This window comes from Thermobia domestica, chromosome 15 (genome assembly GCF_964235325.1).
Source record: "Thermobia domestica chromosome 15, izTheDome1.hap1.1, whole genome shotgun sequence".
NCBI lineage: Eukaryota > Metazoa > Arthropoda > Insecta > Zygentoma > Lepismatidae > Thermobia > Thermobia domestica.
In genome coordinates, this window is record NC_137468.1 from 130,775,465 (window position 1) to 130,797,026 (window position 21,562).

The 21,562-nt window shown below is 35.0% G+C and overlaps 1 protein-coding gene across 2 annotated transcripts in view; it reads left to right on the top strand.

The window, feature by feature from the left end:
* LOC145671235 (uncharacterized) overlaps positions 1-21,175 on the top strand; it is an 87,390-nt gene extending 66,215 nt beyond the window's left edge. Inside the window, exons 2-3 of one of the 2 annotated variants that reach the window (XM_081740135.1) lie at positions 14,347-14,819; positions 17,523-21,175. In XM_081740135.1, coding sequence (XP_081596261.1) covers positions 14,539-14,819; positions 17,523-18,744 — 1,503 coding nt within the window. In that variant the 5' untranslated portion in view covers positions 14,347-14,538 and the 3' untranslated portion in view covers positions 18,745-21,175. Of the gene's footprint in view, positions 1-14,346; positions 14,832-17,522 lie in introns of both variants that reach the window. The other variant, XM_081740134.1, reaches the window with a different exon arrangement.
* Positions 21,176-21,562: the final 387 nt, after the last annotated feature.

The window sequence follows — 21,562 nt, forward strand, 5'->3', positions numbered from 1 at the left end:
GCATACCGTTGAAAAATTTAAATATGAAAAGTTTTAGGTTTCTTAAGGTGCACAAAACTCGAGACGTGGTGCACAAAACTGCACAAAATGTGCACAAAATTTTGGTATAAGTTTTGTTTGAATCGGTTTCTGACGAACTCCAAGTTAACGGACCTACTTACATATCAGCATGAATTGTACCTGAATATAAATGCTTAATTTCAAGTTATCAACACTCAGATGACAAATATAATAGCAGAATATGCAAGATTTTAGTAGTAAGGTGTTTCTAATCAAGAATGGCTTATTTTTCAATATTTTTCTTTCTATTTATTAACAACTAACTGAAATGCCCGTTCTTAGCATGGAAAGAATAAGTTTATGGTATATATTTGAAAAGTATATTCCTCCTCGCGATTCATATTTGAATCAAAATGAAATCATAAAAAACAATCTGAATTCAACTCCTCAAGTCTCCTGGACAATATGAAGTGATTAATTAAGTACAGTGTCCAAAATTCATGGGCTATTAACCATTAAGGTCCTACCATCACATAGTACGGATTAAGATGCTAATTTCAAATTGATATTAGATTAGTGTCCAAGAATGGTCAGAAATATTGCATTTTATTTATGTTTTAAGCAAAATGAATTTAATTTAAATGCTCTGAATGCGATAGTTATAGAGTAATAACATGAATCACAATCGTATTAACTAATTAATCTTGTTGAACGAGACAAATTGACTGATGTTCGTAACAGGGGTGTAGCCAGCAGGTTTGTGTAGGGGGGCCCGTCGTTTTTGAGGGGGGGCCAGCTACAATGTACAAAGCCAAAAAAAGTGTTGCTGCTAGTGTTTTTGAGGCCTGAAAGAAAGGAAAATTTTGGTTTTCTTCTGGAAAACTAAAAACACTATTTTAGCTTATTATTATTATTATTATTATTATTATTATTATCTATAAATTATATTCAAGATAGTTTTTATTATGCTTAATCAAGAACTACTGCCCGGTACCAAACGCTACACTTTTGTGCATAACTATAAAGGTAATCAAGAAAGTTCTGTCCCTTTTCGTGGAAGTCGGTGTTCAATTGGACCTCACACCGTGAGTTGAATGCGAGTGGAGATAAGGCGAACGTCAGTTGTTGGTGTGGGTATATCCAACATACTACCTGGTTGTGGCAATTCAGATACACCGAGAACTTGCGTAAAGACAGAGGGAACATGGGACATCCACAGAGCGTCATAAGAGCATGTATGCTGAACTATTTCAAATGGAGGTCAAACGCCGCAGTAGCGGTACAGAAGATATGCCAGGCCTTTGGTGAGGGTGTCGTGACGACGCGAACATTGCAGCGATGGTTTAACAAGTTTAAGGACGATGACGAAACTCCCGAAAACATCACGTGCCGGAAGACCAACACATGTACAAAGAGGAACTGGGACTACAATTTAGTGTGTGGAGAAACCATTCGGCAGCACATCCATCAACTTGTGAAGCACTACAAGTTGGGTCAATGGTCTCACATATTTTAACTCCGGGCCAGAAGGAAACGCGGCAGTCGCCTGTGTTTATTTACTGTTTTGGAGCCATTTCTGGACAGGGCGTTGACATGTGATAAAAAGTGTGTCCTATACGAAGCTCCACGGCGCCGTCATCATTGGTTAGCATCCCATGAACCGATTTCAAAACAGCCGAAACCAGCACTGTATCAGAATAAGGTCCTTCTGTGTGTTTGGTGCATCGTGCCTCGGAAACTGCTACCAGCTGGTCAGAATATCAATGCAACTGTGTAGTGTCAGCAGTTGAGCTGTGCTCAACAATAACTCAAAACTCTGGGGCCATCGCTTCTGAATTGCAAACGGGTCCTCGTTTACGGGACAACGCTAAGTCCCACGTGGTTAAGATGACTCAGGACACCATTTCCCGCCTTGGATGGGAAACAATATTGCAACCACTATATTCCCCGGGTATTGCACCGTCCGATTATCACCTGTTCCATTCTTTGAACAATCACCTTAGAGGACGCCAGTTCAAATCCCTAGTAAAAGTCCAAAATGCACCTGATACTTTCTTCGTTTCACGGCCCACCAAGTTCTACCGCGATGGATTCCATGGCCTTCCAGAACGTTTTCAGAAGATCGTCGATGCTGATGGGGACTATTTTTGATCTTCCAGGTTAGGTGACATATCAATGTTCGAAGGTGGTGGGTGAAAAAGCAACAAAACTTTTCTTGGTTACCTTTAAATTTAAGACCTTGTATACAGAACCTAACTACACAAGATTGATTTTCTCTGAAATTTCACTTAATTTCTTTACGGTTTCCTGACAAAAATATTTAATATTCGTGGCTAAAAAAAAAAGAAAAAAAATTATTACACTGAGTAGAAATAAAAGAGAGAGCGAATGAAATCCAAATTGAAGAAAAGCATTGTTTCTCACCAAATTTTCCATCCTCTATGTCTTTTAAAACACTTGTTAAAGCATATAAAAATATACTTGTTAAAGCATATAAATCGCAGTAAATTGTGTAATCTGCTGTCACAAAAAAAAAGTATCCTATTTTTCGATCGGTATAAGGAAGAGATACTATACAATTTTTCGATCGGTATGGAAAAAAAACAATATTTCTCCTTACTATTTTACCACAAATTATTGTCAATAAAATTTGTTACTTTTAAATGAATGAAGCGAGATAATTTTACTATGATGTTTTAAAAGCTGGTCATTTGGGGGGGGCAGGAAACCATTTGGGGGGGCCCGGCCCCGATGCCCCCCCCCCCCTTGGCTACACCCCTGGTTCGTAATAATAATAACAAAATAAATTTAGCACGCTTTAGTGCATGCAGCATTGAGTATTCTACTTTAAATTGTTTCAGTATTTTCTACCTTCCTTAGTAGAGTTGGGTAGCTCACTGGCAAACAATTTCACTTCTCACAATATCATCTTATTTAAGCGTGTGATTAGTAAAAGAGTGATGAGGTCAAAAAAATTTGATAACCAATTTCCTGCACTTAAGAGTCTGCCTTACTAAAAATAATACAAAATTTACCACTTTTCTTTTGTTTGTTTATTCATCAGTGAAAGGAGATAATGAAGTGCAAGTTACCACAATCATAGATAATGCTATTCTACAACAGGAAATATTAACCTGAAGAATGTTCAGTGTTGCCATCCATAGAAATTACAGTGTTGCCAGAAAAACAATTTCCCTAAAATCTAAGTTAATGCAGCGAGTAGAGGAACAAACTCAACTGCATTTGGTTACGTATCATATTGTTTTGGTTTCCTGTGAAGTACTTTTTAAATAATAGTTGTATTTAGTTTGTAATAAACAAAATAGTTTTAACATACAGGTATTAAAACTAAATAATAATGTTAATTAAAAAGTAGTTCACAAGAAACCAAAACAACATGATACGTAATCAAATGCAGTTGAGTTCGTTCCTCTACTCGCTGCATTAACTTAAATTTTAGGGAAATTGTTTTTCTGGCAACACTGTAATTTCTATGGATGGTAACACTGAACATTCTTCAGGTTCATATTTTCTGTTGTAGAATAGCATTATCTATGATTGTGGTAACTTGCATTTCATTATCTCCTTTCACTGATGAGTAATCAAGCAAAAGAAAAATGGTAAATTTTGTATCATTTTTAGTAAGGCAGCCTCTTAAACAACTCTTTCAACAAATAGGTGAAGGAGCTTTTCTCCTGCGAAGCAGCTTTTCTTAAAAAGAAACTACGACGTAGCTCAAAGCTTCTGACTACCAGTGACGTGCAATCCATCCGAAAATACCAAGCAGTGCTTGGGCATTGCCTGATTCAAAGGAATTAACTGATATATCATCAAAATATTTTTATGCTTATACGAATCACTATTATAAATTAATGTTTAAACTTTTTGTTTATTTAATAATGAAATTCTGAAATATTTCTACATCTGTTTCGCATTGCGAGAATGTACTGTACATCTCTCTGGTGTGGCAGACCACAGCTATGCACCGATACAAAGATTACTTACTCGGAGGCCGATATATACACAAGCCAGGCTTCTCTGTACTTTTAACAAGGCAATATGCAGTGCTGACTAGTCATAGCGAAGACAACCCACTACAGCATAGCCTTTAACCAATGAGAGAATCCATGAGAATGGAACACAGGCAAGCCTGCAATATTCTTTCTCCATAATGACAAGTCTGTAACCAAGCATCCAGTTGACAGATTGGACTGTTCCTGCTTAGTGATGTGTACTTAAGCCGTACTCAGTGCCGGTCTGGAGCAATCACGAGCCCTCGGCTCAAGTTGGTTGTGGGCCCCCTGATCGAGAAACTTTCCACAGCGTATCTTCGGTACTTATAACAATGATTAAAGGTAGGTTTGTGAAGAAAAAGTTTCTGAAGTATTTTAAATCTATCTATGTTACGATAAATGACAAGGTAAAACATACTTAAGCAATATAACGTAGATATAAATTATGATATAGGTTTCGGCGTCAGTTCAGCATTGTACTATATGATGTAATGAGGCTATGAGTGAAATAAAGAGAAATGTGTTGATATGGCAAAATTATGCGAAACCCGTATAGTTATAAACATCCTTTTTATTCTATGAGAACTAATAACAAATATTTAACATGTATTACAACATTTATATGACCACATAACTGTAAAAAGACGAAAATATTGGTATGCACTAACAAAGTGAAGGTTATTCTAGATTTATATTAATACAAACAGGTAAATTATTGATTACTACTAATAAATGATTACAATATTATAAAGCACATAATTGTAAAATTGAAAATGACTCAGACGTACACAGGAATTATAAAGTATCAGGAACATATCAATACATTAATTTTCTTTTCAAAACTTCGTTTGTCACCGCAATTTCATCAATGACTTTATTTTTGTCTAAATTTATAAACAAGTCTCTCTCAACATTCATCAACATTAAGGGAGATAGTAAGTTCTCGCTTAAAGAATATCTGACAATGAGTCTGTTTTTTTACAATTTTCAATTTCGGAAAAACTCGTTCACAAGTTACCTGAGTGGATGGGATGGTCATTATATATTTAAACACAGTATATAAATTACTAAATAATCCAGACTGTGACGATAGTTCATATAAAATGGGAAATGCACATGAGAGACATCTTAAACATTTCCTTTTAGTACCACATTGAGTTTCAGACCTTTTCTTTCTATCTTCAGATGTCACACTTTCATCTGAATCACCATCACCATCCTTACTTGTAATTCTTACAAATTTACACACTTCTTTCTCTTCTAGTTCTTCAGGCTTGTCACTAAAATCTGCACTCAAATTACGATACTGGCTTGCAAACTGTTTCAGTTCTAACAACAACTCACTTCTATTCACGTTTGCTAATTGAGAAACAGTTTGCAAGCAATCATCTGGAAAACCTTCTACCTCCATTGCAACTATATCCTCGTACCTTTTTGGGTCTAACCAGGAACAATCAAGCAGTAGGGTCTTGTTGGGTACAAACCGTTCTTCTATACTTTTACTCGCATAATCGAGAATGTTAAAGTATAGTGCTTTGTATTTCTGGTCATGTGACAAATTTCTAGCTTCGTCGGAAACTTGTTCACAAGGCATTTTCTTCACCTTGGGAATTCTTTTTTCTGGAAAATCACCCTCTATATCAATTTCCCCATTCCTAAAATAAGCTTTGATGTCTTTAACCAGGGATTTACATTTGTGATGCAATCTTTTAATATTTTTGTCACTTCTTTTTCTTCTAATTTCGTGTAATAATGCATCTACTGACTGCCAGGTCTTTGCATAGTCTAAAGACTTGCTTTGGAGAAAGATGGACACAGGAGAAGTAACTGAAAACATGTCTAGCATGACTACAGCTAGAAACAAATTTTCGAATTTGCACCACTGTCCTAGAAGAAACGCACTGTAAATTTTGTTTTGCAATCGAAATTGCCTGTTGACATATCTAACAATACTGACAAAAATGTAACGAATTTAGAAGATTCAACATTATCATAATGTAAATCTATTATGGATGATAGAGCTTTGTGTTTGCTCCACCACCTAGTAACACCTATTTTTTTTAATCGATATAGCTTTGCCCACCCAGAATGATGTTTCTTTGTAAATTTCTTCCACACGATCATTCTCTTGTATGAATTGCTTTAAAAGCAAGCGGATTCTTCCACAAGCCCGAATAAATGTTCTGCTTGGAGGCACTTTACAATATAATCTGCTATAACTAAATTGAGAACGTGTCCCATGCAATGAGTGCATATGATTTCTGGGTTTACCTTCTTCAAATGTGCTTGAAGACCATTGTAGTACCCTTTCATATTACTGGCTCCATCAAAAGAGCATGCAACCATATTTGAAAGAGGTATATTTAACTTTTCAAGTGATGATTGTAATTGTTCAAATAGTGCTTCGCCAGAGGTATCTTCTGCTATAGTTAAATCAAGAAGTCTTTCATAGATTTTACTCTGTATAACATAACGAACACAAACGGCTACTTCGTCCATTACTGCTATATCTTGAGTAGTATCTATCATGACACTATATATTATGCTGTCTTTTAAATCCTTAATAATCATATTTTGCCGTTTTACATTATGTGTAAATCTGGTATTGGTTGTTTTTTTAACTGGTTTTCAAGCATTACCTTAAACTATGTTGTTGTGTTTTAAAATTATTAGTAATTAATTCTGTTTTTGTATTCTAAACATCTGATAATTAAGTTATTTTTTAAGTTTTAAATATTTATTTTCCCATGCGTTCGGGCCCTCCCAAAGGCTCTGGGGCCCTCGGCGATCGCCGAACAGCCGACCTAGCCAGACCGGCACTGGCCGTACTTTTTTTTTTTTTCAGCCTCTCTCGCTCGTGTATTGTGTATGCGAATATAGACTGTAGTGTGCAGAAGGCTTTGAATATGCGTAATGATTAAAGTATGAAAGTTTGGGGCAAAGTTAAAAGAAAAAAAAATCACCTTGCATTTAAATGACATTCATTAACTTTTTAAAGCATATCAGGCGCTAAGTTAATACCATTATTTCAATAATAAAAGCTTACAAAAATTTGCGTTGCTAATGTCTTGTACCTCATCAGTGCACTCACGGGGAGGTTCCACCAGATGCAGACTCCCTCTAAACAAAACCTTCTTAACTCGACATACATTTGTAAACTTCCTTAATGAAACTATACTTAGCAGAGAAATGATTGATGTAACATTAGAAAGTTGGTCCTACATTTCACACACACACACATATATATATATATATATATATATATATATATATATATATATATATATATATATATATATATATATATATATATATATATATATATGAAAATATAGGTGGCAGCACTTAACAATTACGTATCGTCTTGTTGGGTGCATAACATTACAAGTTATACTACATAGACGCAAAGTTTTATAGTATTAAAATCACCCCCCGAAACTTTGTACCCCTCAGAAGAAGATGCGCGCCTGCTGTACCTTGAAGAATACGGTAACATACAAGAGGGCGCGGTGGACCAGCTGTGGCAGTGTGGTATAGTCGATCAGTCTGAGTCCCTTTGGAAAGTGTGGGCATATGTTCCATACTAGCTTATGGGCGTATGTATTTAACTGTCCCATAAGCTCCTGTGTTCATATCACTGTCACGTTTGATTAAGTAGAAGATTGATTTAGAAGACCATGGAAACAAGTATTCTGATTGGAGCAATTTAAAAAAAAAGCTATAGAACGCTCACCTCTATTGGGAGGAGTGCCTCCTTTGATCCCAGGTCATGTCGTTCCATAATTTTCTAATTCCACTATTTTTTCCATAAACATTCAGTTTCATTAATCTTTCGTCTCCTTTAAACTACGACAGTTTGAGACGAAAAATTAGCGGTTTCATTTCAATAATGTACAATAAAAATAAAGGGGCCTGAAAATATTCCAACTATGACCATCTCAGTTTCCTCAGTTTTGTGTTACTATTCAAAGTTCCGTCTCATATGGGATATAATGAAGTGCATTTTTGTTTAAAGTTAAATATATATTGGGGTATAAGTAAATTCTACACTGGTATTGTTTTTCTGTCTCATAAAGTAAGGTGAGCCTAATGTGAAGAGACATATTGCCAATCAGTTCTAGTCTCAAATAGGCAAGGCTGGGATTGTAACTCCTCTTTGGTTTCAAAGAGGTTCCCAGATCATTGATTTAACTCTGACGGTTTCTGGCCTACCGTGAGATTCGGTACTTTGCTATTTTGGGATGCCTTCTGACACAGAAATGGGGATGCAGGCTTATCTTAAAACGTTCCAGCGCCAAAAATTAGATGATCCATCGCCTTTCATTCGATAAAGGAGTTCCCTCCACCAGTAGGCATAACTGGAAGATAGACGGTTAATCGCTGTTGATCTTACGGTATAAGAAAATAATCTCTTCTGCATGCGAGAGAAAGCACTCCATGCTAGTCTTGCGGTTAGGGTGCAACCCATTGGTTCACGGGGTTCTGGTTTGATTCCCGGCGGGAGAACATTAATGTATTTCTGTGGTTCAGGTTGTACCTTAAATTATAGGTCCACCTCCCATAGCCTCGGTATTGAAGAGGGCCTCTAAACTCCAATAAACAAACAAATGAGAAGAGAAAGTGTGCTTTTTCTTGAAAGCGATGCAAGATCACTGGATCCAAGGTAGAAATCAGTTTGTGCATACGATACATAAAGAATATGAAGATTTTTACTAAATATGAAAATTCTGTCAAATACGAGGTTAAGCCAATACGTATCTGCAATCAATTTTTATTATTTATTACCACAAGAAAAAAATGTTTTTATTCACATCATTTTTCAACATAGTCATCCTGCTTTCAATGCACCTGGTCCACCGTTGAACAAATTTTTCGATATTCTCAAAAAAAAAAAAAAAAAAAAAAAAAAGTTGCGCAACAAGCCACGAATGCACCGCTTTCTTCACCCGTTGATCGGAGCTGAATCGACGGCTTCTGAGAGCATCTTTAAGTAGATCAAACAGATGGTAATCCGACAAAGCGAGATGCGACGGGACTATATGCAGGATGCTCAAACATCTCGAAACGCAGCGTCTGAAGAGTTTGAGCGATGTGGGCTGCAGTATGTGGACTCGCATTGTCATACAACACAAGAACACCTTCCGACAATCGACCTCTACGCTTATTACGAATTGTAGGCTTCAACTTGTTTACTAGCATATCACTGTGCCTTTTACTATTTAGTGTTGACCCTTTCTCCAGGTAATGTTCTAGGATTGGCCATTGCGAGCCCCAAAATACTGTGAACATCACTTTCCCTACAGAAAGATGACTCTTGAATTTCTTCTTGACAGGAGATCCGGGGTGCTTCCATTCCATGCTCTGGCGTTTGCTCTCTGGTTTTAAAGTGATGAATCACGTTTCATATCCAGTAATAATTCGCCTGAGGAACACTTCACCTTCGTTAGCATAACAGTCCAGTAGGTGCTATCAGATTCTCACATGGTTTCGCTTGTGCTTTTCCTCGAGTTTTTCGGAACCCATCTCGCACAGACTTCGTGAAAGTTGAGCTGGTTATGCATGATGTCATACGCAGAACTATGACCAATCTGCATATGGATTGCCACTTCTTCAATAGTCACTCATCTGTTATTCAGAGTCAGAACAGGGACTCGTTCAATACCATCAGTTGATGCTGCAGCTGGACGCCCTGCTCTTTCCCTATCCTTCACGCTTGTTCGACCACTTTTGAACTGGTCAATCCACTGGTAAACACTTTGCTATGGCAACACATTATCTTCGTATTGTGCTAAAAGTTTATTATTATTATTATTATTATTTATTTCGTCTCCGGGTACACCTTCAAACCACAAAAAAAAAAAAATTATGACAGAACGCTGTTCTACTCTGGTGCGCCCAGAGAGTGGTGTGGTCATCTTTACTTCGCAACAGCACAAAGGCGGGTTAACATGAAAAGGCTGCAACTTAACACAGGCGAAATGAACGGTGACACCTAACGTCTGGTGATCACACGATGCCGTAGAGTCAACCTGGAAAGAAATTAAGAAAAAATATTGCATATATGTATTGACTTACCCTTGTATTGTGAAATATGAAAATTTTAAATATGTTATTCTGACTCAGCATAACATGGAATATTAGTATCTTCGTTGCCATTGCCCTACGAGGTGTAGTTTAAAATATGAAATTTTCTATTTCGCCTGTCTCTAGTGATGATACTATAGCTGATTTGTTAAACATGCCGTTTTTCCGAAGAACACTTGAAGAAAAGAAAAAAATATTTCTGAGCGAAGTCCAACGTCAGTATTGCCAAATTTAATCGAAAAACAAAAGAATATACTCGCCATTTTCAGAATACCAATTACGAAAGATGTGATTGGCTTACTGGAATTTAAGTATAACAGGCTGATTTGTTGGAATTGTTTGATGTTTAAGTGTTACAAAAACTCCATTAGGCCAACTAGAGAATACAGGAAGCTAAATAATTTAACTAACGCAATCCAGAATCATAATGTTGCTATTCACATTGGTTCTTGCACTCGCAACTTTTGAAACTGTCCGTATTGAATGTGAGCTAAGTGATCAACCACAATAAAGCATTGTTCTACATAATAAAAATCTAAAGCGCAATAGAAACATTTTTGGAAAAAAGACCTAAAAATGCCATTTGTTTATTGCGAAATTGGAACTTCTGTTTAGAAGGGATGATGGATCGAAACTGTCTAACAACTGAGGTAATTATTTAGAGCTTTTGGACTACACTACACGGTATGACTTTTTTAGATACTTCAACGATATCCAAAGATGTAGCAAGTCGTATTCAAAATGATTTAATTGTATCTGTTGTCAACGTACTTAAAAAGGAAATTAATCAGCAATTAGTAAAGTAGATTTCTTTGCCATGTTAGCTGATGAGACAACTGACGTCTCGAATAAATCACAATTTTCCCTGTTTTATCGATATACGACTGAAGGAAGTCTGGTAGAAAGATACTTCCAAAATGTAAAAATGTCGAGGATCAATCAGCGACAACACTTCCTAATCTTGTTTTAAGGGATATTCAAAACTTTTCAAATTGCGGTGGAAAACTTGTCTCGCGGAGCTACGATGGAAATGCAATGATGGCCTCTTCAATACACAGTGTACGAGTATAAGCTAATATTAAGGCGTATCCTCCACAAGCTCTCTTTGTTCATTGCTATGCACACTGTTTAAATTTTGCCCTGTCCCAAAGTGCTTCAAATATTCCTGAATGTCGTACCTTGCTTGCTACTGTCAGTAGGCATGCTACATTTTTCTCCAAATCAGCAAAGTGCGCAAAATTTCTTAGTGAATTTCTATGTCGACGATTACCACATGTTCCCAACAAGTTTAAATTACTCGTTACGATTTGTCTACTGTTTATGAAAAAAGTGAACTTATTGGAAGATCAGTCAGGAGTTGAACATGATACATTTATTCAAGGACATTTAAGAAGACTTAGAGTTTTGCTTTCTTCTTGCAATTTTTTCACAGTATATTTTCTCTAACTGGTGTTTTGCTTACTGCCTTACAGAAGACTTCATTAGATATTGCTTACTGCATAAGAAAGGTAACAGCAGTATCCGAATCTGCATTAATGGAGAGGATTTCTATTTGGAATTTTGGGAAGATGAAGCTAACTTCATTTTATGTTAGTTGAATAGATCTTTTAAAATAATTGGACACGTACTTAAATTGCAAGTGTATTTCTCGAGGTATTTAGACTATCACTAGCCTTGGGTGACGTTCAAGCATACGATGATATTCAATTATTTTTGCTATTACAGCTCCAGCTAGTAGAATAACGCAAATGTGCTTCAACTAAAAGTTCGTTATTTTCGATCGCAGAATCAGAATCTGCAATAAAAAGAAGTGTTTCCATTTAAAACTTTCAAGTTTTCTTCCGGACCCTATGATGGGACCCCTGGGGGCACTTGTTCACAGAATTTTATAGGCCCCTGACATTCTTACGTAACTAGATTTGTTACATTTTTTGTTATTTCGAAAATATTTGAGGTAGCAAAGTTAAGGGACGTACGAACGATGATATTCATTTTCTTGCGATTACAGCGCCAACTATTAGAATAACGAAAAAGTGCTTCATGTAAAAGTTGCTTAGTTTTGATCGTAGAATCAGAATCTGCAATAAAAATAGAGAGTTTCCATTTCAAATTTTCAAGTTGGCCCCTGGGGCTCGATGATGGGACCCCTGGGGGCACTTGTTGTTTACAGAATTTTATAGGCCTCTGACATGGGTACTACATTGTTCCGTAACTAGATTTGTCACATTTTTGTTATTTCGGAAATATTTTAGGTCGCAGAAATAGGAGACGTCCATACGATATTTATTTTTTTGCGATTACAGCACCATCTATTAAAATAATGAAAAAGTGCCTCAAGTAAAAGTTGCTTAGTTTTGATCGTAGAATCAGATTCTGCAATAAAAATAGGGGGTTCCCATTTGAAATTTTCGAGTTGGCCTCTGGGGCCCTATGATGGGACCCTGGGGGCGCTTGGTGCTCACAAAATTTTATAGGCCCTTGACATGTGTACATTCTTCGAGATTTGTTACATTTTTTGTTACTTCAGAAATATTTGAGGTCCCAAAGTTAGGGGACGTACGTATGATGATATTCATATTTTTGCGATTACAGCGCTATCTATTAGAACAACGAAAAAGTTCTTCAAGTAAAAGTTGCTTAGTTTTGATCGTAGAATCAGAATCTGCAATAAAAATAGGGGGTTTCCATTTGAAATTTTCGAGTTGGCCCCTGGCATGAGTACATTCTTGCGAAACTAGATTTGTCACATTTTTTGTCATTTCGGAAATATTTGAGGTCGCAAAGTTAGGTGAGAGACACTGTATATATATATATATATATATATATATATATGTGTGTGTGTGTGTGTGTGTATGTGTGTGTGGAGGGGGGGATAAGTAAAAAAAGAAGTCTTCGTGTAAAGTTGTTCATAAGAGTCAGTTCATTGAAAGAGTTGTTTAAGTGCAACAAATTGATTATAAAGTGTTCTGACCTCAGCAATCTTCAACTATGCTCAAGTGCAAGATGACATCATGAAAAGTGAAATGATTTGCGAATGAATTACGCAACTCTACTGAGGACGTTAACAGGAACTGTCGAAAATGTTTAGACCCAGTACTAAAATACTATACCCAGTAAGTGCTAAACTTATTTCATGTTATCACAATTAATCTTCTGTTTTCCGCTGTAAGTAGAGATTTGTCGTTCTTTTTTGAGTAGTAAAAATATTTATTTAACTAATTTGATTAGTGTGCTTATGATACTCCTAATATAAAGTTTTTTTTTTTTTTTTTTTTTTTTTTTTTTTTTTTTTTTTTTTTTAGAGGCGTAGAACTCGGTTGTTTTGAGGTTAGTTTGGTTTGGAAATTCATCATGAATAGACTCACACCGCAACGTTTGCAAACTGTGCAAATTTATTTTGAAATCCATGGTTCAATTCGACAAACTCATCGGGCATTACGCGAATTTTACGGTGCTCATAATCGTCCATCAGAGCGATTAATTCGAGAAACTATGGATCGTTTTCGCAATATGTTTACTCTAAACGATAACACGCATCCCGTAAGACTTCGTATAGTGCGGACACAACAAGCAGTTGATGGTGTGCAGCGTAGTGCTGATGTTTTCAAAAATAATGCTGGTCAGAACGTTACAGTCAACGGTGAACGGTACAGACATGATTACTAAGCAATTTCGTGACTTAATTGAAAGACATTAATGTTGCAGACATGTGGTTTTAACACGATGGCGCTACATGCCACACAATGAGCGCCACATTTAATTTACAAAAAAAAAAAAGTTAATTTCACGAAATGGTCCTTTTAACTGGCCACCTCGTTCGGCGATTTGACACCATTAGATTATTTTCTCTGGGGATATGTAAAGTCGCATGTGTCTACGTCTAGAAACCAGAAACAATTGAGCACTTGGAAGCCATCATTTGACGCGTTATTGCCGAAATATAGTCTTATTTACTGCGAAGAGTATGTGAAAATTAGACCTCCAAATTACGCCATGTACGCGCCAGCCATGGTGGCCACATGCCCGAAATAATGTTCAAACATTACTGCCATAAAATGATCTGTCAAATAAAGCCAATTTCATGGATATTAAAAACATTTTTCTTATTTCAACATAAAGAAGTTCTCCGCCTCTTAAAAAAAAAAAAAAAAAAAAAAAAGAAAATTTACAAAGTGTTTTTCATATAGAATTTCTGTTGCAGATATGGTACATTTTGTGCTTACTTTTTTTCTTTTCTTTTTCTTCTCAGGTGTTTCAAACAGAAATTAAAAGTATTAATTTGATATTGATAGAAGGAAGTTTATGACTTGCCTTGTATCAGTTGAAGTCAAATTAATAGAGTATCATCATTTTCCAAGTATAGTTGAAACGAATTCTTGTCAGGAGCAAAGGGAATTGAAATCCATTTTAAGTTTAAAGGAAGAAAAGAAGCAATACAAATATGGATCTTTTTCATCTGGGTACCCTCGAGAGAAAAAATAATATCGAAGACATGGAAATAGATGCTTCATTGATGGAAAATAAGCAGGGAATTAAACTAGAAGAAGCAATGAACGATACACCATCATCTTTTTCTTCATATGACAACAGCAAGGACTATATATTGGATAGTCTCGTTGGTAGTATTAGACTCAAAACAGAAACGTACAATTCATCTTTAGATACATCAATGTTACTTGTAAGGAACGATACACCAAAGGATGAAGCAGGAGAATGCAAAATGCAAGTAATAAGGTATAACATTTTAGCAACATACAAAGTACGTTCAGACTTTGTGTATGTACTGGCACTGACATACATACCAAAGATACAAAAGCATTGTAATAAATTTAATGTAAAGTTGTTATACTAAATTTTCTAAGAAAACTAACATTATTGTCTTGGATTATCAGTGAAAGTAATGTTTTCGGGGTTATCCCGGGGGAAATTACAATTTCCTCCCGCCCCGAAGCTGTATTTAAACTTCCTCTCGGGGCAAATCTCTAATCTTGCTCAACGTAGATTACCGTTACTATTTTCTTTCCCGTATAATGAAAGTCCTTCCAGGGGTAAATCTGAAATAATCATTACTCAGTCCTTTAGTTGTATTTCTGATCATTACTCAGCATTCAGAATTGTATTTGTAATATTAGTGCAAATGTTTCAGAGGCATTTTCTCTTGGAAAATAATACTCCTTAGTCTACCAAAGAAATACAATATGCCCTTCCTGCTGGTCTAGTATCTAGGGCCTGGGACCATTCGCGGTGGGAGAGCATTAAAGATTTGAAGACATTAAGGTTTTCGGATTACACGTTAAACTGTAGGTTCACGTCTCACATAGCTTCCTTCGTTGCTGAAAAAGGTCGGTGAACTTCAATAAACGAACGAAATGAAAGAAAGGAGTTGCTGCCAAACATTACCTTCCACCTTTCTTTTCAATTCTGAATACCGTTAATGGCATTTAGGGGGTCTTACTTATCCTCGTAGAAATGTTTGTGGATGAACCCTTCCCTTTTGAAGAAATTACAAAAGAAAATACGTCGACTGACAGGTATATTTTGGAGTAATTCTTTTAATATATTTAGAACTTTAATTTTAAATTTTGCCGAGCTGGCGTATGCTAGTGTGAGCGATTATGTTCAGCAGTCAGGATGTTCCAGGTTTTAATGTGTGGCCAGCAGCACTAATGATGATTCCAATGTAATTTGTCCTTCCATGCTGGATCTGGTAGTTTAAGTAAATAAATAATAAACAAAAACATATCCTATGGGTGCTTTCCAAGATAATGACATTCGGGAATATACTGAACTTCTTGGTGATGAAATAGAAATTAGAAGAGAAAATACTCTGTCGGAGTATAATTTGTCTTGTGTAGAACCATTTAAAAAAAAATGTGTAGTTTACAGTTTTGTGGTTTTGTGAGTTTTTTTTTTTAAAACAAATCCTCGAAAGTACTTAAAAATCGAAAACAAATAAGATATTTTTTTCAATGTCCTTGATTGTGTTTTCAAAAAATTGTGTAATAAAAGCCTTAATAATAATAATAATAATAATAATAATAATAATAATAATAATAATAATAATAAAAACAATGTAATAGACTTGCATAAATGCAAAATGAAATTATGTAAATTGTAGCTGCAAAATTTCTAGTTAGTGAAACGAAAAGAAGAAAAAGAACAACTCAAAATGATTAGAATATTGGAATTTCGAAGTACTTTATGATTGAAGTTGTAGGTCATTTCAGAGGATAGTGAGAAAACAGTATATCTCGATGAGTCCTGGTTTGATATCCATAGTATTGTTTTTAGAGGATTACAGGGCTTAACACATAATTGCTGTTTACACATGCAGGTATCTGGAGGAAAACGAATTGCGAAAATTCTTACAGATAGTGAAAATGGTTGAATATCAGCAATTTTGCTCTCTAAGAAAAAGGAATTGCTTTCACATGCTGGCTACCGTGAAAATATTACATCATCTCTTTCTGAAAGTTAATCTAAACAATTGTTGCACTGGCTTAGTAGTAGAGCGCTCACCTCTGACTCGTGGTATCCTTTGTTCGATTTCAGCTCCCGCAAAGTGGCCTTTATGGTGGACAAACGCTGTTTTTTTCTTTTTTCGGAATTCTCCTCTTTTCTCGCATTTTCGTCATTCCACCATTATCATTCATCTTATTATCAGCGTCTCCCTTAGTCTCAGTGCATAATTGTGGAAAGTTAAACCTCAAAATGATAATAATAATGATAAATACCAAGAAATTAAGAACGTGTAATTACCATGAATACGATAAGTTATGATTCGAAGTTGTCAAACGAATTCTTGACGAGACATGGTTAGGAAAAGTAAAACTAATAAATATAAAACAAAATGAATAAAGATGATAAGGATGCTAATAATATGACATTCTTCTACAAAGTTGCTGATAACATACGCACGGTTCGATTCGCACATCAAGTCAGTCGCATATGAGATGTCGCACATTCTCATATGCTGACATAAACATGAGAACCAACCTCTGGACTCAGAAATCGAATTCAATAACCCAGGGAAAAGAATCCGATTAAAATGAGGTACTTGTTTAAATAAAGAGTGTAGATTAATCAATTACAAGGTTGTTTTGTAATAAATGAGTCGATGCATGAAAGAAGATATTCGATGCAGTTATTCATAATTGTTGACCTAATTGCTTTCCTTTCGTATTTTACTGTATCACAGTATGTTTGATATTGTGCATGATTGTATATGAAATCTTAGATCAAGATAAGGTATAAAGGAAGAATTACAAAACTAGTAAGCAACATAAGAACCAGAACACTTATTTTAAAATGTGTGTTAATTTCTTACATAAGTTTTGATTTTTTTTAAAAATTGTATGTTTGTTCAGTAATATTACTTAGAATTATATTACTTATTATTGTAATTTTAAATCGTTTTTCTTCTAGTGGAGGTGATTGCAAACATATTGATTGTGGCAGCATGGGAACGAAAGGAATTTCAAACTTAGCAGAGGAAAGTGGATCAGTATTTTGTACAGTGCAAAAACATGGAAATTACCAATTGGAAACTTTTGAGAAGCCTTTTCAGAACAAATGCAATGGATGTTATAGTTGTAAGACTTTGATTCCTTCTAATTCGGGGAAAACTTCTGTATCAATTTTTACAGATAGAAATAAATCCAAGGGTGACAAATACAGAAAATCACTGTTATATCAACGCAAAAGGATAATGAAAGTAAAAAACGCAAATAAGATATTTTCATGTAATCAGTGTCAAAAGAGTTATTCTTCAAAAACTCACTTAGAAAGACATTTTCTAACTCATAATGTGTCATACAGATGCGAAATATGTGCGAAAATGTTTTCAAAAGAATGCAATTTACGTAAACATATGGTACGAACTCATATCGATTTAAATACGTATTTCTGTGATTATTGTGAAAGAAAATTTCATATGAAAAGTAAATTACGTTCACACATAAAAAGTCATACTAAAACAACCTTGTGCGGTAGTAAAGAACCATTTACCAATAGGAATGTGCTGAAAAGCCATATAGAAATTCATGCGGATGCAAAACATTATAAATGTAACATTTGTGCAGTGTCCTTCGCTAGGGTTTCACATTTAGATAGGCATTTATTAATTCACGCTGGGACAAAAAATTTCGAATGTGATCAGTGCAGAAACAAGTTCAGAACAAAATGTGATCTACGTAAGCATATCCAAGTTCACGCGACAAAAAAGACTCATACGTGCGATATTTGTGAGAAATCTTTTGCGCGGGTAGAATGTTTAAAGTCTCATTTAGGTAAACATTCAGGGTTTAAGCAACATATTTGTCATCAGTGCGGGAAGTCGTATGCGTTTCAATGCAATCTTAAGAGACACTTATTATCGCATACAAATATTAAACCATATTGTTGTAGTTACTGCTCGAGATCATTTTCACGCCGGCAATATCTTCAAAAACACTTGTTGGTTCACAGTAATGAAAAAACATACAATTGTGTTAGATGTGATAAGGCATATCGCCACCAAGAAAGTTTGCGAATCCATTTATTAACACATAATGTTGATAAACGTTTTAGCTGTAACATCTGTGGAAAGTCTTTTTGGCAGAAACCTAGTCTGAAAACTCATATGTCACAAGTACATTTAACCTTGTAATAAGGAGTTTAGAATAAGATAAAAATAAATAAATAAAGAAGATAAAGTAAAGTAAATAGCTCATGTGACATTTGTACTAGTGTTTAGGTTTTCTTCAGGAAAATTAATGTTATGAAGCAAGTACATTATTAGAATTACAAAGGTTTGTATATTAGTAGCACTGAAATGAAAAATAAAATAGAGTTCATGTTTGCACATTGTGTGAAAATAAAGAGGTTTTCTGTTAAACAAATAAAGGACTGAATTCTGTATCAGGTGACAAAATAATAATATCTATTATTTCTTTCTTTTGACCTCGATGGGGAATTAATTTACTGCTTCTGTAGATTACGCGTTTGCTCCTTCATACTTAGGAAACTCCTAAAAGTGCTGAGCTTTGAGAAATCGTTTCTTACAATTTGGAAAACTATTGTTTACCTTTCTCAAGAGCTCCTCGTTTCAACCAAATGTAAAGTTAATTCTCTCCTTTTGTAGTTTTTTGCCTTTGCTTCTTCTAATAACTGAATGTAATGTACGTTTTTAGAAACGTTGTTTATTTGTTAGTAAAATGGTATACACTTCCTTGACAACATTACATAAATTCGTTTTGAATGAAAACGTACAAAAAGTTATTATTAGCTACATTTTGCAGTAGCTAGTCTTGATAAACTCAGTAATTAGCAATACGATCATTTGCATTTTTCCATGCCACATTTGTTATGATACTTAATAGAATGACGATAAACCTGGAAAACCGGGAAAAGTTAGGAAATATGGAAACACCGGAAGAAGTCAGGGGATTTCGAAGAATGCGATTTTATAAATATTTAAAATGAAAATTCTAAGATTATTTTAGATGTAGTTAAGTACTTAATTTTGTAATTGCCAACTTCAAACTTAGAAACATATCTGTACTTTCCACTAACGATGTGTAACAAACGTTTGTTCTGTAGAAAAAATATAAGCAAAAGGCTAATACTCACAGCAAAAAAAAAAAAAAAATCCTTTAGGAAGTACTTTCGGAGAACATCATCTTCAGCCTAGACACAATTTGAGAAGGATTTAAAACATGGGAAGAACTGTGGATGGGTAAAAGTGGTTAAAAAGGATTTAAAATGTGCGAGGCATAACTTCTTGTCGCCCATAAATAGATATTAATGGTAACTCACTTCTCACTGTTGTTCACTTTTTTTTAAATTTTTTTTATTACCTTCCCAGACGGCGGAAATGAGTAGTAAAAAGACTGCTCCAAATCACATTTATGTTTTCTTTACCTACATTGAGTGTAGGTTTCTCTTTATGAATGTAATAGACTTCTTTAATTTTTCGTTCAGTAGTTGTTTTTGCTTTCTCTACAAACATGAATTAGCAATGTTGTGGTTATTGCCGTTGAGATGTGATGCCAATCTGGATAACTGTTGTGAGTTAAGAGATTTCGATGTGTGAATGTGCTCAGCTATTCGGTACAGATATTCCTTTTGACCTTTAAATATTTTGTCACATTGACATTTAACCTGATAAATACCACTACTTTACTGGGATCACTAAAAATAAGCTTTGAAATTTCTATTTTCCTGTGGATTTCGGAGAAACGTCTGAGGACTTGATGTCATATTTTTGTAGTATTTCTTAATTTTTGCCGAAATACGGAGAACCAGAGTGACACGAATCCAAATGTCAGCCTCGGCACTGGTTGTTGGTTGATGGTGGGTACCGACGATCTGCTGTTGTACCTGCTTGTACCACTTCAGTAATAGACTTTTGGAAACCATTTTCTTGTCCGATTTTTATTAAATATTGAATTTCCTGATTTTGATCACCAGGTAGATCTGAAAGCAAAAGGGCTCTACTAAGATAGTTTTTTCAAAATATTCTGAATATTCCAATTTACGTTCTGTAGTTGAAGTTGTTCACATTGTCTTATGCTTTCGTTTGTGCAGTGGAATATCACATTAGTGAATCATCCACAAAATGCAGATGGATCAACAAACCAGTGGTAAATTTATTTTCAATGCACACATAATTTTAATCTTTTTCCTTTTTTGTTCCCACTGTTTTCGATTTTATCGAAGTTTCCTGTCCTTATTGAGTGAAGGTAGATAATCACGCAAATGAAAGGATTTTGGGATACGGTTACTCATATTTTAGCTTCACTGTGGTGTATTTTAATTCGCAAAGAGATTTATTTCTGAAATGCTTTATGAGATTAGGAAAACTGCTGGTAAAGCATATGCATTGGGTCAATGTTCAGTCGATAGCCGGAGTAATTTCATCGGACTCTTGATCTTTAAATATGAAATATGTCTATAGATACGAAAATATACTTTCACTTTGTGCTTATAATGATCTTTGTGTTTATTACTTATTATACATTCGTAGCTACACATTTAGTGATTTTTCGTCAATAGTTATCCATTTGTAATGATATATGAATAAAGATGATCCATCTCAAGTTTTTTTTCTTTTTTAAAATATCCTTATCTCATTTTAAAATTATTCTGATATTTAAAATGATGCAGCAATTTGGGAACAGTATTTATGGCACATACATGAGTTCAAATAAAATTTCATTACTAGTCGTTTTAATCACTCTTTGACCCAGATTTTTGTATGTTTTTTCAATATCAATACTTTCATGAACTTTCAGAAGTTCAAAGTATTATAAAAAAGAGTTTTTCAAACGAAACGTCTTTAAAAATTTTATAACTTTTTGTAGGGTGCTAGCAACTTTCGAGAGGGTGCTCAAAAACTCTTCTGTGGATTGGCGTAGGGCCGTACGTACTTTGGATTTAGCCGCATATTCTGATTCCCAACCTACTAAACCCAGAATTCGGGGACC